Raw genomic sequence first — 22,354 nt, 5'->3', positions numbered from 1 at the left:
TACAATAAATGGTGAGGCACCTGACAAAATGGGAACTCATCACAACTTACAAACAAAAATAATGAAAGTCAACAATCAAGAATCCCCAAGGGGTTTGGTGGAACAGCTGGGGTGGGGCTGGTAGGCGGCCAGCCTCCGTTTCGATCTTCCATGGGGTCAACCATCTATACTGCAAAAGAAAGGAGATCTACCTCGAGGTACCAAAGCAGCCATAGACCATATGGGGATGAGAGGAAGGGAGAGCACCTTCACTCGTGCAGCAACTTCCTAATTGAATCCCACATCCAAGTTTGATATATGATAACTAAATTACTATAACTCTTGCACGATCTTATGCTAATCGGATTGAAATGCAGGTTTGGATCTGAGTGTGAATCTGTGATTTAATTACATAATTTAGTAGTAAGTTGAATTTGGTGAACGCTCGACCCAACATGAATTTTTACCATTTACATCCCCAAGTGGAATAGAGATCATTCATAAAAGGAAACAAAAAAAGGGAGTGAGTTTTTCTTTTCTTTGTTTTTCTTTTTCTCTTTGATCTCTCTTTAACCCAGGGTGGCACAAGATAGACGGATGTTAAATTTTGGATATGAGGCCTATACATATATATATGCTCATTCATGATGGTCCATGTTCACATGCTTTAATCAATATTGTATAACGCACAAATAACATAATCTTCCCCAATGAGCATTGACACATATTTTATCATGAGCACAAACACATGATGGTATTGTAGTGTTATATGTTGTCGATGTGTTTTGAGTTTGATTCTCATGAGTGTTATTTTTCTGAACTACAAACGGATCATGTGAGACATTGGAGCTGAAGAGTATATCATAAGACCATAGAAGACTTAAAGTGCTGCTCTAAACCCCAAGAGAAGAGAGAAAGAAGGGTTCCCTGCCACTCAATAATAACATAATTTTATTCGGTCATGAATCTTGGTTTTAGATATTTTTTTAATGGGTATGTTCCTAAAATAATATGATGGGTGGTTATTATTATTTTTTCTTTTTTTGAGGATTTAATGATCTAAGTCCATTTGATCAGATCTGGATACGATTTGTTGATTCGAATCTTTTCCTATATATGATTTAGTTAATGATTAGACGCTGTAAAAGGTCGAACAATTAACGAGGGTCCTCACTTTTTAGCATTGAATAGTTAGATCGATTTTACACGTACTGCTGAGAAGGCAATAACGACAGATACGCCGCTACAGGTTGTTGAATAGCTTGAACATTTTCAATTCTCCAACAACTATTGCCTCTATTGACTCTCGATAGATAACGCAATTAGTTGGATTCATAAGATCTTGATGAGCAACAAATTCCTTTACAAAACAGGCAGAAAATTAGTTTCACAATCTCGAAGATAACATTCCCAAAGTATATGTATATGCCTTTTTTATTTATTGTCAAAGGAAATATGAATGAATAGGAAGAGTGGAGGAGGAGGCTATAAATACAGCGCTCCTGTAAGGCACTCCTTGTGTGGAATCAGAAAAATGAAGGGCTTTCTTCCACTGTTAGTCTTGGGGCTCTTGGTGGCTTTCTCTTTTCATGGTGAACTACCCTCTGCTCTAATCTCATTTGCTTCGATCACCTGCTTATTTCAAGTTGGCAGCCAAGAAAACGATCTTTTCCTTCTTGTTAGTTGTTTTTCTTTTCAAGTTTAAACTGATCGCCAATTTTCTCTCCCTTTATAGTCATTTTATCACGACATGCATTTCACTTCTTTTGTTGATCTTTCACTTAAATTGATTGCCAACTTTCATGTTTAAATTGATAGCTAATCAAGACTTGGGTGGAGAGTGGTATACCCATCAACTCAAGTTTAAAATTGATCACCAAAATTCTCTTCTTTATTTTTTTGTCAGAATTTTTCTCTCTTTAATCACAACCATTAATCTCTTTATCTAGAAGTTGGTGGATTTTGAGAAGTGAAAAGACATTTAAGTATGTTTTGTAATAATAACAAATTGTTAAGAGCCCTGTGAATTTGCCCCAAAGACCCATGTAGATTCATAGGACACCATGTTACTATAGTTCATGAATTTATCTCAATCTTAGATTCATGAGAAATGAACAACTTATTACTATTGTTCAGACATACTCTTAAAAATCATTGTATCTCCTTTTTTGTCTTGTTTTAGATCTGCAAAATGCTAAATATACGGCTTGACGATGAACTTTTACTTTCAAGTCATTCGATCTAAATAATTTGCGATCTAAGTGATTTACGATCCAAGTAATCGGTGGTGCAGGGGGAGAACAGTGGGCGGCCGGCAGCAGGAAGCTGCCGCTGGATACGTGCGTCGATTTCCTTCCGGTCACGGGCCAGGACTGCACGGAGGGCGACTGCCAGAACTCTTGTATACAGGCGCATAGTGGCGTCGGCGATTGTCTGAACGCCACCACTTGCTTCTGCACCTATCCCTGCAAGTGACCGGAGGCCGTCGGCTTCTTTTCCCTGGAAACTATATATCTCATGGCCTCCGGCCTTGTTTCTCCACTCCTCCATTTAATGGCTTTCAGAGCAAGAAGACTCATTTGGACTCTTGGATTGATGTGTGGTCAGATCAAATGAAATAAAAAATGAAATCAGCACTTTATTGCCTTGTTAATTATCGTTGTGTATAGATATATAGATATATATATATATATATATAATCCAATCCAATGTATTGGATGGTTACCTCATAATCGTTGCAACTTGATTGCTTGATTGCCTCAAGGGTTTGAGGTAACTGGTAACTGTTTTTTTTTTTTAATCACTTTAGAATAACAAAACGGATTCCTTAAAATATGAGATCGAGAGAGGGGACATTATAGGGGATGCAATGAATTAATGCCCAAGGTTTGCCGATTTATTTTCAAAATTAATGTTCAGTTGGATCTGGTAAAGAAAGCCGAATTCAATTACTAATCAGATTCCCATATATGCAACTTCATAATTGAGTCCCAAAATGCAATGTTTTATATGTAACAGAAATCTGTTAAATATTCAACTCAATTACTATGATTGATGTTGCATCATGTGCTAGTTGGATCAAAATTGAGTTCCAAAATTATAAGATTTAAATAGGATATCCAACGGAACCAATCCAAAAAAAAATCAAATATGAAAAAAAATTTAACATCAGATTAAGAAATTGGATCGGACTCGGATTTAATAAATGGCATGTGATAAGATTCAGATTTAATAAATGGCATCTGATTAGATTCGGATACACATAAATATAAAACCAGATTTGGATACGACTTTTTTTTATTTGAATTCGAATCTCAATATGTGAATATCCAAAAAACGGATATGATTAAGGCATGTCTGTTCCGTTGACATCCCTAAGCACAATCAGGTGAGCAAGAGGGAAACCACCTCCCTAGTGTGAAGTGAAGTCTTCCTTCTTTCCCATGGTTCAGATCTATCTGCTTCGAGACCTACGTGGTTCTATAGTACATCATTTCATGAGGATGTGTCAATAGTGCGCCACTGAAGCTGACTAGTTATGCTTGGTACAATAAATAGGGCAAGTTCTATGATGACGGTAAAAGAAAAGGGGGCATAACAACACCCAACTTTTTGTGTGATCAGCCGTCTGTTTGATTGGTGTCCATATATCTTCCCCACACCACATCGCATCGTATTTGTTCCGAAGATATTAGGTGCTCTGGGTGGAGTGCCCACGGCCCCACACATTCGAATCAAATGCCCGCCCTTGTCCACTGGGACAGGATCATCGTGTGGGGAACACCGAAGAAATCCGGCCCATCCTGTTCCAGCAGACAGCAATCAAACGGTCTAACGGGGTTCTGTCGATCCAAAGTTGTTTGAGATCTGGCTACATTTTCTTTATTCAATTTTTTTGGATCCAGATGTGTTTTGCATATTAGAATATGTTTAAGAAATACATAGGATATGTCGATCCAAAGTTGTTTGTGATCTAGATCTATTTTGTTAATTCCGAACTAGTTTTGGATCCAAAGCTACGTGTTCCTCCGGCAAACGTAATCTTTCATGTGCTTCATTTTGAAATACTGGTTGATTGTTATGTATTGGTCTGATATAAAAACTTTGTCTCTAAATTGGAGCAAGATATATTATCAGTTGTTGTCTCCGGGGCCAGCTTGACCCGTCTAAAATCGACTTGAGTTCGCCTCATAAAGCTTGACTCGAACTTGAGCTGAGCAATTTGTGAATCGAGTCGAAGCTCACATTGAGTCCTAAAATATGATGTCCTACATCGCCTTGGATCTTATATTTGAAGTAATGAAACACCTCATAAGTGTAGTATTTGGTGGATGAGATGGAATAAAAATGTTCAAGTTTTGGGTAATGAGGCTTGGATCTTGTAAAAGATAAGGCGCTATTCTAGTTGGTGTTTTAGGCAGTTTGGCAAACTGCTTAGATCAACTTCAAAGGTTTGTTTTAGGGCTTTGAATTGTGTAAGTGTTCAGTTGATACTTGAATAACTTGGCCTCAAAGATGAATAGAAATGGTAAGGAAGGTTGTTGTTGAATGAATCTTGGCCCACCCAAGGCAAGATATATGACTACTAAGACATTGATATATTGAGAATCATGAAATTTTAGAATCAAAATGCTCAAATGTTTAAAAAAATAGAATTATTAAACAAACAATGTATTTTGTTTTTTACTCCATTTCAGTTAGAAAGAGAAATTATGATTTTGAAATTTTCATTTTTGAATCAAAATTCCAAACCGCACCCAAAAATGAAGGTAACCTGAAACAAATTGACGGAGGGAGGGTCGGTTTGTTTGAAGGCTTCGGCAGCAAAGAAAACCAAAAGACCTTATCCGATTTATTTCAACCCTAATCGGCAACCGGTGCCTCACCAGATTCAGGTGGGTTGGGTCTGAACGTGTTACTGATCCAAGTCCAAGATCCAACAATGCCATCATCCATAAAACCCTAGCATTTCTTAGGGACGTCGGGCTTTTTCTCTCTCTCTCTCTCTTGCTGGGAGCGGCCATGGCGGTGCCTCTGTTGAGCAAGAAGATCATAAAGAAAAGGGTCAAGAAGTTCAAGAGGCCGCAGAGCGACCGCAAAATCTCCGTCAAGGTCTCCCTCGATCTCTCTCGCTGAGTGCGTGTGTACGCATTTGGGTGCGTGTCACATGATGGGGAACCCATCATGGCGAGAAATTTATGAGTCAGTTTTTCAACTTAATTTTCTCGGTTTTGCTCCGTTTTAACGTTATCATTTGCTTGGTAGATGGTCCATTGGAGTTTCTTGGGTGTGTTCTTTTCTTGTTGCATTGTTATCGTTCCTGAGCTTTGACTGTGGAAAATCTGGCCTAAAAGAGGGATTGAAGAAACATCGCCGCGGGAATCTGGGGACTGCCTGAATCTCTATTTTGAGTTTTCTTTTTCAGCGTTGGGGTCGGTTGGATCTTTAAGGTACTCTGATGCTTGGAACGATGCGGAATCAGATAGGAATGCGTGCTTGAAAAATGGAACTATAGGAGTTTTTCTCACCATTTCATTCGAAAGGGTACCTACTTGCGCACATTGTTTAATTTGGGGGTGGTGTAACCAGAATGGTGTATTATTGGTCGAAGGGTTATATTTAATTCGGAAGTGTTGGGTTGAGAGAACAATTCCTTAGTTGTCTAGTTGCTGCAGTGCTAGAAGAAACAGTAAATATGTGGAGAAGTGGATCCAAGTTTTGATGATGTATTGTTCTCAATTAAACCCTTAACTGTATTTGCAGCATATGTTGAACCGGAGTTGCTTCTACTTGGTTCCTAGAGGGTTGTAGTGAGTGCGGAGAGATAGAGAGAGAAGGGAGGGCGTGAGAGATGGGAAAATATCTGAAATATGTATATGGTACCTCATTATGATGCAAAACTGTAAGTTCTTTTGATAGACATTTTAAAGGCCATAGGAAGTGAAAGTTACATTTGGTCACTGGCTGCATGTAGAAGTCTGGTTGGTAACATACGTCGAGGATCCAATTGACATCGTATGTACGTGCTAACGGTATGATGGAACTCTGAATTTCATGTAGGGCCTGTTGGAAAAGTTAGACCCTTGATCCATTTATTTGATGGGGCATGGGAAGAAGTTGGTAGGGCACTGGACATGCTTGTATTTTCAGGATAATCATTCAGATACTTTCTTTTTAGAGTTCAAGTTATTAACAGAAATATGTGATACTTATTCAGATACTTATTTCTAGCTTTTGAACGTAAGAAGTACGCCGTTACCGTTCTTGTTCTGCTTTTCCCTTGAGTGTCTGTGTTTGATCAAGGCCAAGGGTCAGCCTGTTTCTGTAAGTGTCAATGCTTGTATATATGTGGCTTTGTGTGTATGATTTGATTCTGTAGTTAAGTGTCTACCTTGATGCTTTCCTGCCATTAACATGTTTCAAGATGATGAAACTAATGCCATCTTCAACGATTTTTACCACTTCAACAATTTTTTAATTGTTAAAATTATGTTTGATTTCATGAACAGCCGTAGCTTTTATAGTCGAAATACTGAAGTTATTAGGGAATGGATCATCTTTTTGACATTCCAGCATTGTCTTCGGTGAAAATTTTTTGCTGTCTTTTGCTTGTTACGTTTTTCTCTCATTTTATTGGGTTGTGTTTTGTTGTGATTATTGAGGGAAAAGCAGGAATTTTGTTTGTACAATAAAATATGATTTTTTTTATTATAATCTATCGTGCTGAGAACTAGAAGAAAGCAAAAATGTATGGCTTTAGTTGTTCGCTTACTTGGTCATGTCTGTACTTAGTCTGAAAGGAGTATTGGTTTCTCATATCTGGAAATTTTTGTTCCCTTCTTTTTCTTTGTTTGATATCTTTGTGGTTTTCTGGATTTTCTCAATACGATCCAGACTTCCTGTGTATTTGTTGTCCAATGGCTGTTTGTCTATTTTACAATTAGTGGAATACTTTTGAATTTCTAGTTCAGGACTAAATTTGTTTTACTTGTAACACACATCTTACATGGAGAATCAATTGCTTTATTACAGCCAAATTGGCGAAGGCCCAAGGGTATTGATTCGCGTGTGAGAAGAAAATTCAAAGGATGCACTCTCATGCCAAACATTGGTTATGGATCTAACAAGAAGACAAGGCATTATCTTCCTAACGGCTTTAAGAAATTTGTCGTGCACAATCCCAGCGACCTGGATCTACTGATGATGCATAACAGGTAATGTCGTCTTACAATTCATGTGCTGCATATTTTGTTCTTATGTGGTGGTGCTCCATGCTTGTGACAGTTTGTTGGTTCACTGACTGGAATGGCATGCAATTCTTGTTCTCATAGGACTTTCTGTGCGGAGATTGCCCACAATGTTTCTACATTGAAGCGGAAAGCCATTGTGGAGAGAGCTGCTCAACTTGATGTCGTTGTGACCAACAAACTTGCTAGGTTACGTAGCCAGGAAGACGAGTGAACAAGTAGTTTTTCTCTCTGAACTCTCTTTAGTTTTTGCTTAGGCATGAACCCTTAAATTTTTGTTGTTTAATATTTCTTTATTTTGAGATTATGGTGGTGGCTGCTGCAGAAAAATTGTACTTAGGAAGTTGGAAATGTTTTTGCATGCACGACAGCCTAAATTGGTTACTTATATACAGAGTGGAGTGGTTCTGTGTTTGACATCCATTGTCTCAAGAGGCCAATGTTCTACTGTTTCTGTTGTGTTCTAAGCCGCTGCAAAACGTTTTGCTGATGAGAATAGTACATGGCATTGTTTTGAATATGATGTCAGTATCTGATACTTCTTGATACACGTAGGCCTGTATCAGGCCATATAGAAGATGAAATTTTACTATAAAATAGTTTTTAATATTATCCTGTTAATATGTTGGCTCATATGGTCATGTAGATGTAGGTTGAATTGGTCGACACCCACACCCAATATCAGCCGATATCTGTGCCTCCTTTTTCTATCGTTTTTTTTGGCAATACCATGCGTATCCGTTCGTTGGTCCCACCGATATTGATAGTGTTTTTATCTTTAATCTTCAATCTAGTTAAAAAGGAAGATTTGCTCAAGACTTCGAGGCATTGATCTTGGGAAAATTATTGAGATGAAATACAGTTAAAGGAATTTCGGAGGTACTTAGTTCTATCTAATTTAGCTCATTTTTTTGGGATAGCAAAATTGATTTAGCCGGATTCAGTAGCTTAAAATCGACATGATCGGTAACTCTGTGGTGCTTTGCATCTTGAACAAAAATCAGAATCTTGGTAGGTTTAATCAGTCGCAGAGTATGGTGGTCGGATTTGGGTTGGAGTTCGGATGACATGGACGGAGGCCGTATGGTCTTCACTTTGTTGAAAACGTTGTAATGCATCCTTGAACCCTTCGGGGCTTTTATTTCGTTGAAGCTAAAAAGGATTTTACATCAGTTCTTTAGGATGCTTGGTCAAGATTTTATAATTTGTAGAACTTGAGAAGCATGAATTTATCTTCTCGAAACTCATCTGTACTTCCAAAAGTTAAATTGATGTGCCGAAGTCTACAGTTTAAAGAGAGAGAGAGAGAGAGAAAAGGAGAAAGAGTAAACAATTGGGAATTTTTCATCGTTTCACTTGCCTTCCGTATGGTAGAAATTTGGAACAGACGAAACGATGAAAGCTTAGTTTTTAATTCCCCACCTGATCTCGATCCTCGATTTCCATTAACTGCCCAAAAATGTGATTTCCACCGTTTTTCTCAAAATTTTAATTTTATAATCCAATCTCCATAGGAAAAGAACTTGAAAACGCAATCTTAGATCAGCTTATTTTGATGGTGATTTTACATTTTTGTGACTTTGCCATATCGAGGTTAACTTGCAAGTTATGAATTTTTTGGAGTAATGGATGTTGCATAAAATGCATCACAATGTAAACCTCTCTAGATACATGCATTCATCTATAATTTTGGTTTAAAAAACCCATCATTAAGTTGTTTTAAGCGTCAAGATGATTGGTCCAAGCTTCACAAAAATCGGACTTCAGATAAGTGAATCGTGCAGCATGTCTTTGTGATCTGAATATGTTTTGCAAGAGAATTTTGATACTGATCCACTCCAAATTGAACATGGTGGACCTTGGATCAGATGAAGACATGAATCTACATCCAAAACGAGATCCAATGTGTGTTTTTGTGAAGGAAGTTTACAATATTTCCACTACACATTGACGCCAAGCTTCTTTTTAGCAGTTTCAGGGTTGTTTGAGTGTGTTTTAATTTCAATTAAAAAGTAGGGTTTTCCAATAAATTTTGACCAACCTCCCAAGTCAAAAACTCTATTTAAAGCCATTTGAAAATAGCAGCATATTGTTACTATCCTATAAATCTGTCCCCAAAAAATACAGTAGATTCATGGAACACAAATTAGATGTTGTGAGATCTGGAGCTAATCAAACAGCAAAACTAAGATCCATGATTGGAATTTGATTTAGGCACATACTCGTCTTTTAAGTTAAAGGTTTGTGCATGAAATTAATTCTTCAAATTGGACGAAAATCCAGTTAAAATACCACATAAATCCATCTATGCAAATGCCTTGAATAGCATATATATAATTAAGATGTATTTTTGAAGATATCCATTTATTTACTTGAAATCCCAAATAAGCCCACATAAAGTACCGACCTTGCTAGTGATTTTATAATTGATTTCAAATGAATACTAAACTTATAAAAAAACTTTAAAAAACATGTTTGTGATTTGATGAAATGTTTCAATACAACACTTAAATTGTAAAAGATTTTCATAAGCATGTGTGTCTAACATTGTAAAAACCGCCTATAAACATGCCTAAGATTTAATTATAACTTTTGAAAGATGTGCGCTTAGAATTTGAAGAAACTTAAAAAAAAAAAAAACTTAAAGTTTGATGTATTTAGACAAACATGCAGCATCTCATCAACTAATTTAATATTTTCTAGAAATAGTCCGACTTTATTGTGGCAAACACATTTGAGGTAAGATTTAAGGGTGCAGTTTTCACAATCTATGTCTTAACTAGGCATCAGAACATAAATTCACAAAATGTAGGCATGCCATCATTGACATGTCAAATTAAGCCTTCCGTTCATTTTTTCTTTTGTTTTGTCATACTTTTATTTGATTTTTAAGTTTGAAAGAATTTTATTAATGCTTCAAAACCTGAAATAGTTAATACCAGTTTAAAAGTTTAAATTGAAGCATGAAAATGGGCTCGTAAATATCAAAGCTTTCTCATATTTTTGAAAGAAGAAGACTGGTATTTAAGAGATTTTACCCTGTTCAAAAGGCAATGACAGACAAACCATTACTTTGTTGCGTAGTTTTTCCAATGCTCCAACTCTATTGTCACTATTAATCATCAATAGATAAGGCAATTCGTTGGCTTTATAGCATATTTTGATTAGCAACAGATTCTCTCATGCAAAAAATGTGGCTACCCAATGTCCAAGATAATACATTCCCAAAATATACGTATATGTCTTTTCTTTTTGGATCCAAAAGGTAGATTTTGAGGACCCTTATTTCTCAAATATGTTTGCAAACTGAAAAGTCTCCATATAACCTTATATAAACTACCAGAGTTGATTTCAAGAGCAGGGCAATACCCTAACCTATTTTGGTTTTATAGAGTTAAATATTTGATCCCTCTTTAACCGTCTTAAAGAACCAGTTTACCTTTTACTTACATGTTGATTTATCTTATTGGTATTTTAATTATTGGTAATTCTAATAAAATACTCGACAATTGGTCAGGTTGATGGAAAATAAATTTGTTGCAAAGGATCCCCATAAGTTTAGGCCATTGTACTAAAATGGCTGCCATACACATGTCAAGAAATAAGGAAACGATATTATGGTCGAACAGAATAGCTGCACTGGTAAGCAATGAAATCATCTCAATTACCTGTTGCAAGATTAATGGGTTGTTACTTGATATGCAATCTTGCTAGGCCAAAATCAATGATAAGTAAAGTAGACATCTCACCTAGATCTAATTCATTGAGAGTAGAGTAGGAAGAGAGCTTTATTATTAAAATATGATGTAAATGGATGAACATGCAAGGAGTTTTAAATTGATGCTATAATAATGCACAATAATGCATAAAAGGGTTTAAAAAATTAAGTATTACATTTGTGTGGCAGTTTTAATTTTTTTAATATGGTCTAGTTATGTTAATATGAGTTACCAAGGGTTATAGCCATTATGTTCTACTCTTAACTTATATTTTAATGTTCTTTTTAATGTGTTTTTTAATGTTATGAATATAATGTCATTTATGTATGAGTTATGCCATTGTTATGGAAGTTATGGGTTATAGGTTATGGTCTTCATGTCCTACAAATAGGTGATCGAAAATGTGCATATTGTACCAAGTGTAAGTTGTAATAAAATGGTATTGTAGTTGTCATGAGTAGTATAAGTACTCTTTTCCTCCAATTCTGAAGTTGTTTTGTAATTTTATTGTGTGCAACAAAAGGTACAATGTTCCATTATTGTTTATATCCAGCAATGCAGTATCAAAGTGCAAGCTCGATCAAGTCAGGTGTATTTGTCAAAGCAAATTAGAATGTTGTGAAGATTGTTTTTGAAGTTGATTTTTCAAGGTTGTTCGTAAACGACTGATTGAAAATGTCATCAAATGGTATGAATTTGAATACTATTCTCAACCTTTCACACACTTTGGTATTTATCTTTAGTGGAGAAACTTATGAATTTTGGAGTATTAAAATGAAAACATCTTTTATATCACATGATCTTTGGGATCTAGCTGAGAATAATGTGATAGAATCTTCAAATGAAACGAAAGAGACACGCAATAAGGATGCAAATGTTCTTGTTTTGTAACAAGCTGTGACTGAAAATATTTTTCCTTACATTGCAGCAACGAATGTCAACAAAAAAGGTATTGTGCTTGTATTTGAGGCTAGGGAAAAAATTTCAAACAAGCAAAATGATGGTGAAGGTATGTCAGATAGCAAAAAGGAAGTAGTAGAAGTGGCTATGGTGGTCGTGGTCATGATCATGGCCGTACCCATTGAAGATTTGGTGGAGGCCGACAGAATGCTGACTATGGTAGTAATCAAAAACCAAGTTAGAGGGACAAATAATGTTATTTTTGCAAAAATACAAGCACGTTGAGACAAAGGACTAAGTGAAGGCAAAAAAGCAAGCCAATGTAATGAAGAAAAGGAAGAAGGTAGTCAAGGTAACCTTTTTATTGCCCATTCAAAAGTTAAGGTCGATTATGTATGGTTTTTAGTTACTGACTATAATAACCATAAGACAAGCGAAAGGAACCTTTTCCACCATATTGACGAGTTTGTAAATATATGTCTACGACTCTAAATTAATAAGCAAGTACAAAATGAAGGCAAATTAACTATTGAAATTAATATTAAAGCAGGTAGTAAAAGGCTAATCCATGATGTTTATTATCTACTTGATTTAACTTACAACTCATTGAGCATGGACAATTGCTTGAAAATGGTTATTTACTTAATTTTAATGGTGGAGCCTATGAAATCAAGAAAAAAAACAGTCACGTAGCAAGTTTTTCAATTACAGTGAAAATGACTCCAAATAGAATGTTTCTACTTGAATTTTCAGATATAAATAAAGTTGCATTAGTTAGCGATGTTGACATAATCTCTTAGTTTTAGCATTTGATGTATGGTCATTTACATTATAATGGCTTGAAATTGTTAAACACTAAAAACATGAGTTTGAGTTTACCTCATATTACATGTAGTGATAGAATTTGTGAATGATGTTTATATAGAAAGCAGCATCATATATCATTCTCAATTAAAAAAAAAGCATGGAGAGCCAAGAAGCCTTTTGAACTAGTCCATAAAGACATCTTTAGGCCCAAGGGTACTTCTTCCTTAAACAATAGTAAATATTTTTATTGTTTATTGATGATTTTATTCGTATGAATTGGATATATTTTCTTCCTAAAAAATCAAAAGTTTTAGAAAAATTTTAAGAGTTCAAAGCTTTAGTAGAAAAGACCAGCAATCATGTCATAAAGTGTTTGCATACAAACAGAGTATGAGAATTTTTATCTAATGATTTTGATGATTTTTGCAAAAAAAAATGAAATTTGGTAGTAGTTGATAGTAAGAAGATATGAAGCTTGGTGGAAACACAAACATAAAGTAAGTAATTTAGAAGTTTTTTTTGTGTATTTCATATGCTTTAATTGATTCAAGTGAAAGTACAAAGTTGGACAAAAAAAATGAAAAATGTATATTTTTTATATTTAGATGTTATGAAAGGGCATAGGTTGTATAACCCTGATACCAAAAAACTCATTGTTCGACGAGATGTTGTTTTCGATAAAAGAAATTTTTGAAAATGGGATAACAAATATGAACATTTTGTCATTGAAAATGACTCAAATGAACCAAATAAATTTTAAAATGATGCATCCCAACCTCCACCAACAACATCATTTTCGTAGAGAGCTCAAAGATACCAACATATTGGATATACCATAAACAGTGACAGTCCTCCAAGAAATGTAGAGTTGATGATCTTTATAATTGTGCATTTGTGTTAATGGTTATAGAACCAACGTGTTACTAAGATCCTTGTGGGAAACAAGAACTGGAGAAATCCATGAAAGAAGAAATAGTGGCCATTGAAAAGAGTGATACTTGAAAACTTGTAGATCTATCAAATGAACATAATGTCATTGGTGTTAAATAGGTCTACAAAGTAAAATACAATGTTGATGGAAGCATGCAAAAGTACAATGCAAGACTTGCCATAAAAGGGTATGCTCAAGAATATAGGGTGGATTTTTTAGAAACTTTTCCAAACTTTTTCTCCTATTGCACATTTTGAAACTATTAAAATTATTTTGGCATTAGTTGGTCATATAAAATGGTTACTTTTCAGTTTGATGTGAAGACAATATTTTTAAATGGCTTCTATATGTTTACCAACTAGAGGGATTTATTATTAATGGACAAGAGGAAAAGGTGTGTAGGTTGAAAATAGTTCTTTATGGCCTTAAGAAAGCACCACTAGCCTGGTAATACTTAATGTGTAATGGTTTTCATATAAGCGAAAGTGAACCCTCTTTATCTGCGAGGGAAACAAATAATGTTGTTTTTATTGTATATGTTCATCTCTAGTAACATTACTGAAAATTTTAAAGCAAGCATGATGTGTGAATTTGATATGTCAGATTTGGAATTGTTATATTATTTTTTTGGACTTTATGTTCAACAAACTGATGATGGTATTTTTATTTTTCAAAAAAAAAATATGCTTTAAATACACTTTAGAAACTTATCATGCAAGCTATATTCAACTCCCATGAACACTAATAAGAAGTTAAATATAAATGATGGCATAGTGAGATTTGATGAGAAGTTATACCAGAATTTGATTAGAAAATTGATGTACCTCACATAGACATGCCCAGATATTGTCTTCTTAATTGGCTTGATCTCAAGGTTTATGCATTGTCCATTGATACAACATTTTCGAACAGCAAAACATATCTTCCATTACATCCAATCAACAACCAACTATGGGATTTGGTACTAATCTAATTATGATTGTAAGCTAATTAGCTTTTTTGACAGCAATTGGGCTGGTTTTGTTAATGATAGAAAAAACACAATTGTGTATGTTTTTACTCTTTGTTCGGGGATTGTGTCGTGGATGTCCAAAAAACAAGCAATTGTGGCTCTATTATCTTCTAAAGCAGAGTATGTTGCCACAACTACATCCGCATTTCAAGCAATATGAATTCCAAGAATTTTGACTTGTCATAAAAAAAACAAGTCAAAGAAACAAAATTATTTTGTGACAATTAAGCAACAATTAATGTGACAAAAACTGGTAATCCTTGGAAGAACTAATACGTCATCACTTTATTTGTGAATGTGTTGTTGATGAAACGATAGTAATGAAATTTTGTTCTACAAATGATTAAGTCGTAGACAGATTTACGAAAGCATTCGACCATTCAAAGTTCATAAACTTTAGGTCATCTCTTGGAGTATCTAGTTTTGCATCAAGGGAAAGTATTAAAATATAATAAAAATGTAACCAATGTTCTTTTTAATGCGTTCTTTAATGTCATGAATGTAATATGATTTATGTCATAAATTATGTTATTATTATGATGGAAGTTATGGGTCAAAGGTTAAGTTCTTTAAGTGTTATAAATAGGTGATTGGGAATGTGCAACTTGTAATAAGGTGTAGTGTTGTATGAGTGCTATCTTCTTCTAATATTGTTTATTTGCAAAATTTATTTCTCAATGTTTGGTTCACAAGTATGCTATGATTCTTTATCATCAAAAATTCAATGTTTGTGAGTCATAACATTAATTTTACCACTCTTCGTCATGGTGGTTCTAGCTTTTTCATGTCTATTGGATCCTGCAAATATAATTGACATCCTTTGGAAATGTCTGAATTAAGGTCGACCAAATGTAGATGGCCTTCTTCTGAATTCTGTTTTATCCTTGGTTGTTTTTTCTTTATCATTGGTTGTTTTCCGGTCGGTTCCAACTTTTTGTTCTTTTTGTTCATGTTTTTTCCAAATGTAAGTATAGGTTGTAATGGGTTCCCTCGACTTAGGTAGGGGCTTAACCCAACACTTTAGCCGATATGCATCGATCAAAAACACAAATATCATACGAATCAGTGATAATTTCCAAATAGATGTTTGACATAAGGAAAAAAAAAGTTGCTAATTAATATTAAGACAAAAATGCCCAATCATGGTTTTTTTTCCTCTTTCATCCATACGAAAAAACTAACGGTCAAACCTATGGGTCTGTTTTAAAGCCTTTCAATTTTTGAGTTAATAATGCACAATTCTTAAAAGAACTTCTGTTAAACCTGTTTATAATATCAAATGATGTAACATGATTGTATTGTTGGTCAGGTCAAACAATGTTGTGTGTATGTGTACCCAAAAAATACTCAAATATTGTTGCTCATAAGATCAAGCACCAACCTGATTGAGATTTCACGTATAAGTTAGTTGGCTCAAAAAAATTTTGGCTAAAATAGAGGGACCCTAAATTTGAATTCAAACCAAGTACATGTGCAGATTTCAGACCTTAATTCCAAACTATGCCAATGAGGATAGCTGGATGGGTGGAGATTGACAAATGATCTGAAAATCATTTATAATATTGTATATAATGGTTTTTTGCCTGAAATAGAGGGACCCTCCAGCAGGTTTGATGTAGAAAAAGAATGTCCCAAAAACTCATTAAATTTGAATTCAAACCAAGGTTTAATGTTCTTCAGATGCCCTCTCATTCATACTCATGAACTGCAATGAGTGGGCAATTTAATAATAAGATGTTCACGTTATGCCTTGCAGGATGGGTGGAGATTGACATTGACAAAAAAAAAAAAGTAATAATAACAGCACTTTTACTTTTTTAGCTTTATAACGAAGGAAAGACTATGTTTGAGAAGAAGACTTACAAAGAGAAGGTACATTTAGAGCAGAGTATGATTGAGTAAAACGAGAATCTATAAGAGAAAAAGTGGTAAGTTCGGATCACACCGGCTAGAAACATATATACAATACTAATTTGTGAAATTTTAACATGCTACTTTTCTATGTAATACAACCTCCCCGGTTTTGAGGTGAAAGGCCAAAAAACAAAATGACGAGACAGAAAACAGATAAGCGTGAACGTAAGAAAGAAATTTAAAAATTAGTTAGACTTTGATATTTTCTCCAAAAGGTGCTTCGTTTCAGCTGCCCAATCAACTGGAGCTTCAGCTCTCACCGTGATCCTCTGCCTTTTCTCGTTCATGTACTCTGATTGCACAACACTTACTCGGAAAAGATGAGGCATCCATGTGGCTTCCTTCAATTTGCTTTGATAGGATTTCTCATCCTTCAAAATGAAATTGCACACAGAAAATTAGTGACTTTGTTTCCAATAAAAAAAAAAAAATCAACTTCCTATATTCCAAACTGAAAACTATTTATATAGGAAATTAAACTGAAAAAAGAAGACGTAACGAAGGACAGGTTCCACCATCCGATGCATGAGTGCAGATGTTTACCTCTGATTTGATCATTTCTAGTTCGTCCGCTGTGCAACCAATAATTTTTTCTGCTTGTTCGTTGAAAGTAGAAACATACGCTTCCCCAGATGAGTCGGTAACTCTCACAACCATTATATACCTGCAGAAGTTCAAAGTTCAATGAAGCTAATGAACCTGGAAACAAAGAACTGGAGCCATCCAAATGAGTAATATGATTCCTACCTCAAAGAGCTCTCCACATCATTCTTTTGGCATCCTTCACACCAATAACCAGACCCAATTGCTTCTGTAACCTTCTTGTTACATGTTTTGCATGCACGGTACCACATTGTCTGGTCAGGCTTGATGAAGCTTATATACCCTATAATACTGAACCATGCCGGCTGCCCATGAAAGAACATCATTCATCAATTTCCATTAACAACAAGGAAAAGAAGATTCCCACTAAATTCAAGAGGTAAAGCAGTTCATCTATGTTGAAGAAGACATAATCTGTATACCTTATCCTGCCCCAAGGATGTGTCCCCAACAATATGAGAAAGAGACACTCTGTCGGAGTACATTGATCTTGATCCTGTCTTTGATGAGATCATGCCAGACCCAACAGAAGCCATGGATGACTGTTTACCTTCAGAATCGTACCTGACATAAGGAAACCATAAGTTATATTAACTTCAATATTAGTCTTCAAATGCTAATGGAAGAAACAGCCCACTTACCAGGACCTCAACTTCTTTGCTTCAGAAGTGTCAGGATTTATGACTACTGTACTCGTGATCAATGTAGAAAGAGAAACTCCTATAAATTTTATAGAAAATTTTCAGCATCTAATTCAGATAAATGAAACAAAAGCATATTATAATGATTGAGTATTCTGTATCTACCTTGAAAATCACCTACTTTGAGGCTCTTGATTGCTACCACTGGAGCAGTATCTACCATATCAAGAAGCTCTTGTCCAACTTTTGTAGCATGATCGTTCCATAGTGAGACAACAACTGTGCGCTTCCTACAATTCAGAACTTCAGTAAGATATGGCTAAACAAGCACAACTGTAAGAGACTGAGTCAGCTAAACCTGCCAGGTGAATGACATTAGCTAGACGGGTCAAAACCAGCACCACAACTAACAAAAGGTTCCAGATTGACAGGCTGTAGCTTGTTTGAGCAGTACAGGAAGGGGCTACTTAAAGCACAATTTTAAGAGTGATACTCTTAGTTCAGTTGTTTCAGATCTAAGAAGGATAAACATGCATAATAAGACATGTATTTGGCACACATTTAAGTATCAGTGGTTTGAAGTAATTTAAGAGCTCAAATTGTTTCTCATGAAAACGTGAGTCTTGTAAGCAGAATATACATGTTACCTTTCGATGTTTATGCAATCCATGTTTTTCACAAAAAGAATTTGATTTCTTTGTCTGTTCTATATCTACTCGTTTGTTTGTTTTTTACATTAAGAGATCAACTTTGAAATTGGGGCTCAGCTGATAAGGACTAAGACATTCAATTTGCATAATTTCATGACAAAGGGCAGTCGTGGCACAAAACTAGTCGAAGCCGAGTGGCCAACATTTTTATCTGATCAAAACTTAACATCAACCCAGGAGAATTCAAAAGACTTACGATTCATCTGCAATAGTGATGTCACGCTTTGGGATGTCTTTATTGTCACTTTTCCTTCGAATGCTAAGAGTACTTGAAACGTGTTGAACCACCCCAATAACATCTATAGTGGAAAGGAAGATAAGTAAACAAATGGATGATAAAATCAGCAGGTAAATCATTTAAACAAAGAACAGAGCTTACCTATAAGTTCTCTACCGTTAATGTATTGACTCAATTGATCAATTTTGGTGAAGTTGAATTTCACCTCTGGGATAGAGATCCCCTCACCAGCGGCTTCTTCAACTTCTGAGTTCTCATTCAAGGTCATCTCATAATCATTTGGAACAGTTTTAAATTGTCTATTGGCAAGTTTAAGAGTTCCCCTGGAAATGTAATACACTTTTCCCAACTCAAACTTAGGATAGAACTTTTTTGCAGCTTCGTTGAACATGGTTGCCCGAATCTGTGTTCCCTGAAACATTATTAATAGCAATATCAATACATGCCTATCCAACATTTAAAATTTTGCTAAAATAGTACCTCAATGATATTTGTGTTCCTAAATGAAAAACAAATTTAATAGAGCAGAAGACGATGCAGAAAATGTAAGCAACAGAAAAATCAGTACACGAGTAGTGACCAAATGAATTGCAACAGAAACTACGAGAGTACTCTAAACCAAAATCAAATTTAGCCAAAGCAGATTTACAGCATTCATTACCATAAACTAATCTTAATAACAACATAACACAAATCATTTGGACAGGACCTAAAGATTAATGATGCAATAACTTAAATGTTTTCATATTTCAAAGGTTGTTACGTGCACAAGCTCAGGAACCAGTAAAGAAAACAGTCATTTGTTTCTAATTTCGTTGCTTACATCTTCATCTGTCAGCTCCACATTGAACAGACTTCCTTCGCCTCTCACGTTCTTGTACGAGCGCATGATGCCTTTGTCAGTGACCCGAACCTTTATAGTCCAATTCCCTTGATATGGATTTAGTGAAACCAAAGGATGAACCCTTCTTGTCATAGCCATTCGAGAGGTGGGAGGGGCACTGCAGATACGTGACAGCATAAAACGATGAGCAACAGAACTGAAAAATACTGCCATAACTTTAAATAAATTCATTCTAATAATCTTTTACATATTGACACACAAGGCATGCAATGTTAGAAGTCCACTCCTTAAACAATATTCTTCATGACTCTTTCATTTAAAATACATGGTTATCATATTAACTGTATAGGAAAAAAAATATTACTTTTCATGATGTTCTCTAATAATTTGAGCAGCAGACTTTGCGTTAGCTTCAAGCTTTGGCTTCAAAACTATGCCCGTTTCTTCCTTTGGTCTCAAAATTATGCCCGTTTCTTCTTCCAATTTCACCTTAGTCTTCACCTCCTCTTCAAGCGGTGGAGATGCCACCTCGCATTTTGTTACTATCAACACTCTGCACATAATCAAATTTAAACAGATAGATTAGCATCGTCTTTGCACCAAAGTAAGAGCTAAACGTTTCAGAATACGGCCAACTTTTCATTACACTACTCAAAAGCATCAACCCAATACGATAGGGTCCAAAAGATGCCAATTGTTCTTGCCAAATCGGCAGCTGTTCAATGGCACGAGTTTCGGATGAAACTGGTCACCGAGGCTCAGACCAGAATTGAACAATGAACACTGCATTATTAGTATTGCGAAAACTAATCTCAGAAGAGCATAGCAACTTGAACCACTGATACCCAAGAGGCAATTTCAACTCCAATTACTATGAGCGAAATGCAACTAATTGGGACCAAGCGCAAGACTCGCCATCCAATTTGACCCAAAAGGGAACACGTCGGTAGAGATCAGCCAGCTCGAAATAGAATACAGCGAGCTGCTTAAGAGTACATACAGTTTTTTCTTTGTAGTTTAATCAAAAAAAGAACGCAAGTCCCACGTAGTTCTAATTGATTAAGGGTGCATATACAGTGGAACCAGGATCAATTGGTGAAAAAGGTTGAATATCAGAACAATAAATGAACAAATCGACGTGGATGTTAAACAGCAGTTGAGGTTAAACGAATCTGCCATGTTGAACAAATTTTCAGAATCCTTCAGAAGCAAAGTCGACCGGTTTAGTCCCATCAACAGGATGAAACCAACTTCGAGTCACACCAAGAAAAACTGCAGGCTAAACCAGGCCCGTCGAACACGTCCGCTACCTATAACTTAAATTCATGAAAAAGACAACACCACTCGTATTCTTGCAACGTAGTCAACACTGACAAAAACGAAGATTACTGAGATTAAGTGCGAGGTTTTCATACTTTTGGGGTTGATTGGGCACCGCGTTGCAGGTGTAGTCAATAATCCGAATCAGCCCCAGATTCTGGAGTTCCCCGGACTGAACTTCAGAAGAAATCGAGGTCGGCAGCATCGCCTTCAGCTTCATCGATCCATCATTCGCCATAAATCTACAAAAAGCTTGACATCAATCATTCATGGCCTGAATTCACATAAGGTTCTACCATTCCAAACAGGATCACATCTTTATAAACCGAACTACCCAACAAGGAAAATTTTAAAGTAAAAACCCAGAGATAAGATAAAGATGAAATACAGAAAGAAAACAAAGAAAAAAGGGCCAAAATGGCAATGAAGAATAAGATGGCAGAATCAATCCCCTAGCCCCTCCCTTCCCCATACCACCACCACCCCCCCCCCACCCGGCCCTCCCCACCAAAAACAAAAGGTGTATGAAGACAAATGCATACAAGAGATATAAGCTTACGTGAATCGAGTGTTGCTGGTCCCGACTGGCTTGAGATCGACGATTTGGATGACGAGATCTGGGATGGATGAGGGCGAATCCGGCGTGGGGCTTGAAAGGATGGTTGAGATCGCGGATGGTGTCACGGTTACCGCCATCTTTTTCCCGTTTCTACTCTCTCTACTCCTTGGCACCCTCGTCTCAGATCAACAAGCAACAGAAGAATAGCCAGAAAAGTCAGAGAAGGGAAGGCAGAGAAGGTCCTGCCCTTAGATCTGGAAGGAGAGACAGAGCACGATGAAGAAGAAGACGAACATGCGAACGGTGGGCGTACAAATATCGAAACTTTCCCTCCTTTTCACGGATTTCGCTCCCTCCCCTTTTATCTTGAAATTTCCCGCGAGATGTCTTGCTTCGATATTTTGAGATTCCCGCGCTCTTCGATTTTTTGGCGCCATGGCTGCGTAATGACCATTCTACACCTAAGTTCCTCGAAAAATATCACAAACGCCACTAGGATCGTCTCGCTCGAGGTTTTGGACCCAGTTCCTGGTCATGCTATTGGATCCAGACAGTTACACGATCCATATTCCAGATTGGGACAGAAATAGAAGGCACGCATGGTTGGATCCGTGTTGATTCACATCTCATGTCGCAACTGTTGGGTCCGAACTGCATTTTTTTTAGTGTATATAAGTCAAGTTGTTTTTAATAAGTTTTAAGAAAAGCCATTTGTCTGACTCTCTCTCTCTCTCTCTCTCTCTCCCCTCATTTGAAGAGTGTTTTGGATTCTTGAAGAACCAGTCTGACTTCTCTATTATCTGATCTTCTTATCAATATGGTTTACGAGGGTCTAATAGCTACTTGTTTAAAATGCATATATTACGCTAAGTTCTCAAGCAACATAAATCATTCATAGTTCAGATCCAAGTGTTTGAGAAGCTTGATTAA

General features: G+C 36.0%; 2 protein-coding genes across 2 annotated transcripts; one reads left to right on the top strand and one right to left on the bottom strand.

The window, feature by feature from the left end:
* The first annotated feature begins 4,937 nt into the window (after positions 1 to 4,937).
* On the top strand, positions 4,938 to 7,746 carry LOC116257064 (60S ribosomal protein L32-1). The gene is made up of 3 exons (XM_031633679.2): positions 4,938 to 5,091; positions 7,012 to 7,193; positions 7,311 to 7,746. Exons 1-3 carry the CDS (start codon positions 5,002 to 5,004, stop codon positions 7,438 to 7,440), a joined length of 402 nt encoding a protein of 133 aa, XP_031489539.1. The 5' UTR covers positions 4,938 to 5,001; the 3' UTR covers positions 7,441 to 7,746.
* An 8,743-nt stretch (positions 7,747 to 16,489) lies between these two features.
* On the bottom strand, positions 16,490 to 21,774 carry LOC116256972 (replication protein A 70 kDa DNA-binding subunit B). The gene is made up of 12 exons (XM_031633529.2): positions 21,425 to 21,774; positions 20,961 to 21,107; positions 19,910 to 20,098; positions 19,525 to 19,702; positions 18,843 to 19,113; positions 18,660 to 18,762; positions 17,919 to 18,043; positions 17,754 to 17,832; positions 17,535 to 17,676; positions 17,257 to 17,417; positions 17,053 to 17,173; positions 16,490 to 16,880 (listed from the first exon to the last, which is right to left on the bottom strand). The coding sequence occupies exons 1-12, from the start codon at positions 21,559 to 21,561 to the stop codon at positions 16,695 to 16,697; spliced, it is 1,839 nt and encodes a 612-aa protein (XP_031489389.1). The 5' UTR covers positions 21,562 to 21,774; the 3' UTR covers positions 16,490 to 16,694.
* Between the last annotated feature and the right edge of the window lie 580 nt (positions 21,775 to 22,354).

Source organism: Nymphaea colorata, chromosome 7 (genome assembly GCF_008831285.2).
Source record: "Nymphaea colorata isolate Beijing-Zhang1983 chromosome 7, ASM883128v2, whole genome shotgun sequence".
NCBI classification, from domain to species: Eukaryota; Viridiplantae; Streptophyta; class Magnoliopsida; order Nymphaeales; family Nymphaeaceae; genus Nymphaea; species Nymphaea colorata.
This window is presented reverse-complemented; position numbering and strand designations above follow the sequence as displayed.

What these genes read in the sequence shown, in the direction of transcription:
- LOC116257064 (XM_031633679.2), top strand. Translation starts at nt 5,002, where the DNA reads ATGGCGGTGCCTCTGTTGAGCAAGAAGATCATAAAGAAAAGGGTCAAG. An exon ending in ACCGCAAAATCTCCGTCAAG is followed by an intron (nt 5,092 to 7,011) that starts GTCTCCCTCGAT and finishes GCTTTATTACAG; the next exon opens with CCAAATTGGCGAAGGCCCAA. An exon ending in CTACTGATGATGCATAACAG is followed by an intron (nt 7,194 to 7,310) that starts GTAATGTCGTCT and finishes TTGTTCTCATAG; the next exon opens with GACTTTCTGTGCGGAGATTG.
- LOC116256972 (XM_031633529.2), bottom strand. Translation starts at nt 21,561, where the DNA reads ATGGCGGTAACCGTGACACCATCCGCGATCTCAACCATCCTTTCAAGC. An exon ending in TGGAGCTGACAGATGAAGAT is followed by an intron (nt 19,114 to 19,524) that starts GTAAGCAACGAA and finishes ATAATGTTTCAG; the next exon opens with GGAACACAGATTCGGGCAAC. An exon ending in CATCCTTGGGGCAGGATAAG is followed by an intron (nt 17,418 to 17,534) that starts GTATACAGATTA and finishes TTTCATGGGCAG; the next exon opens with CCGGCATGGTTCAGTATTAT.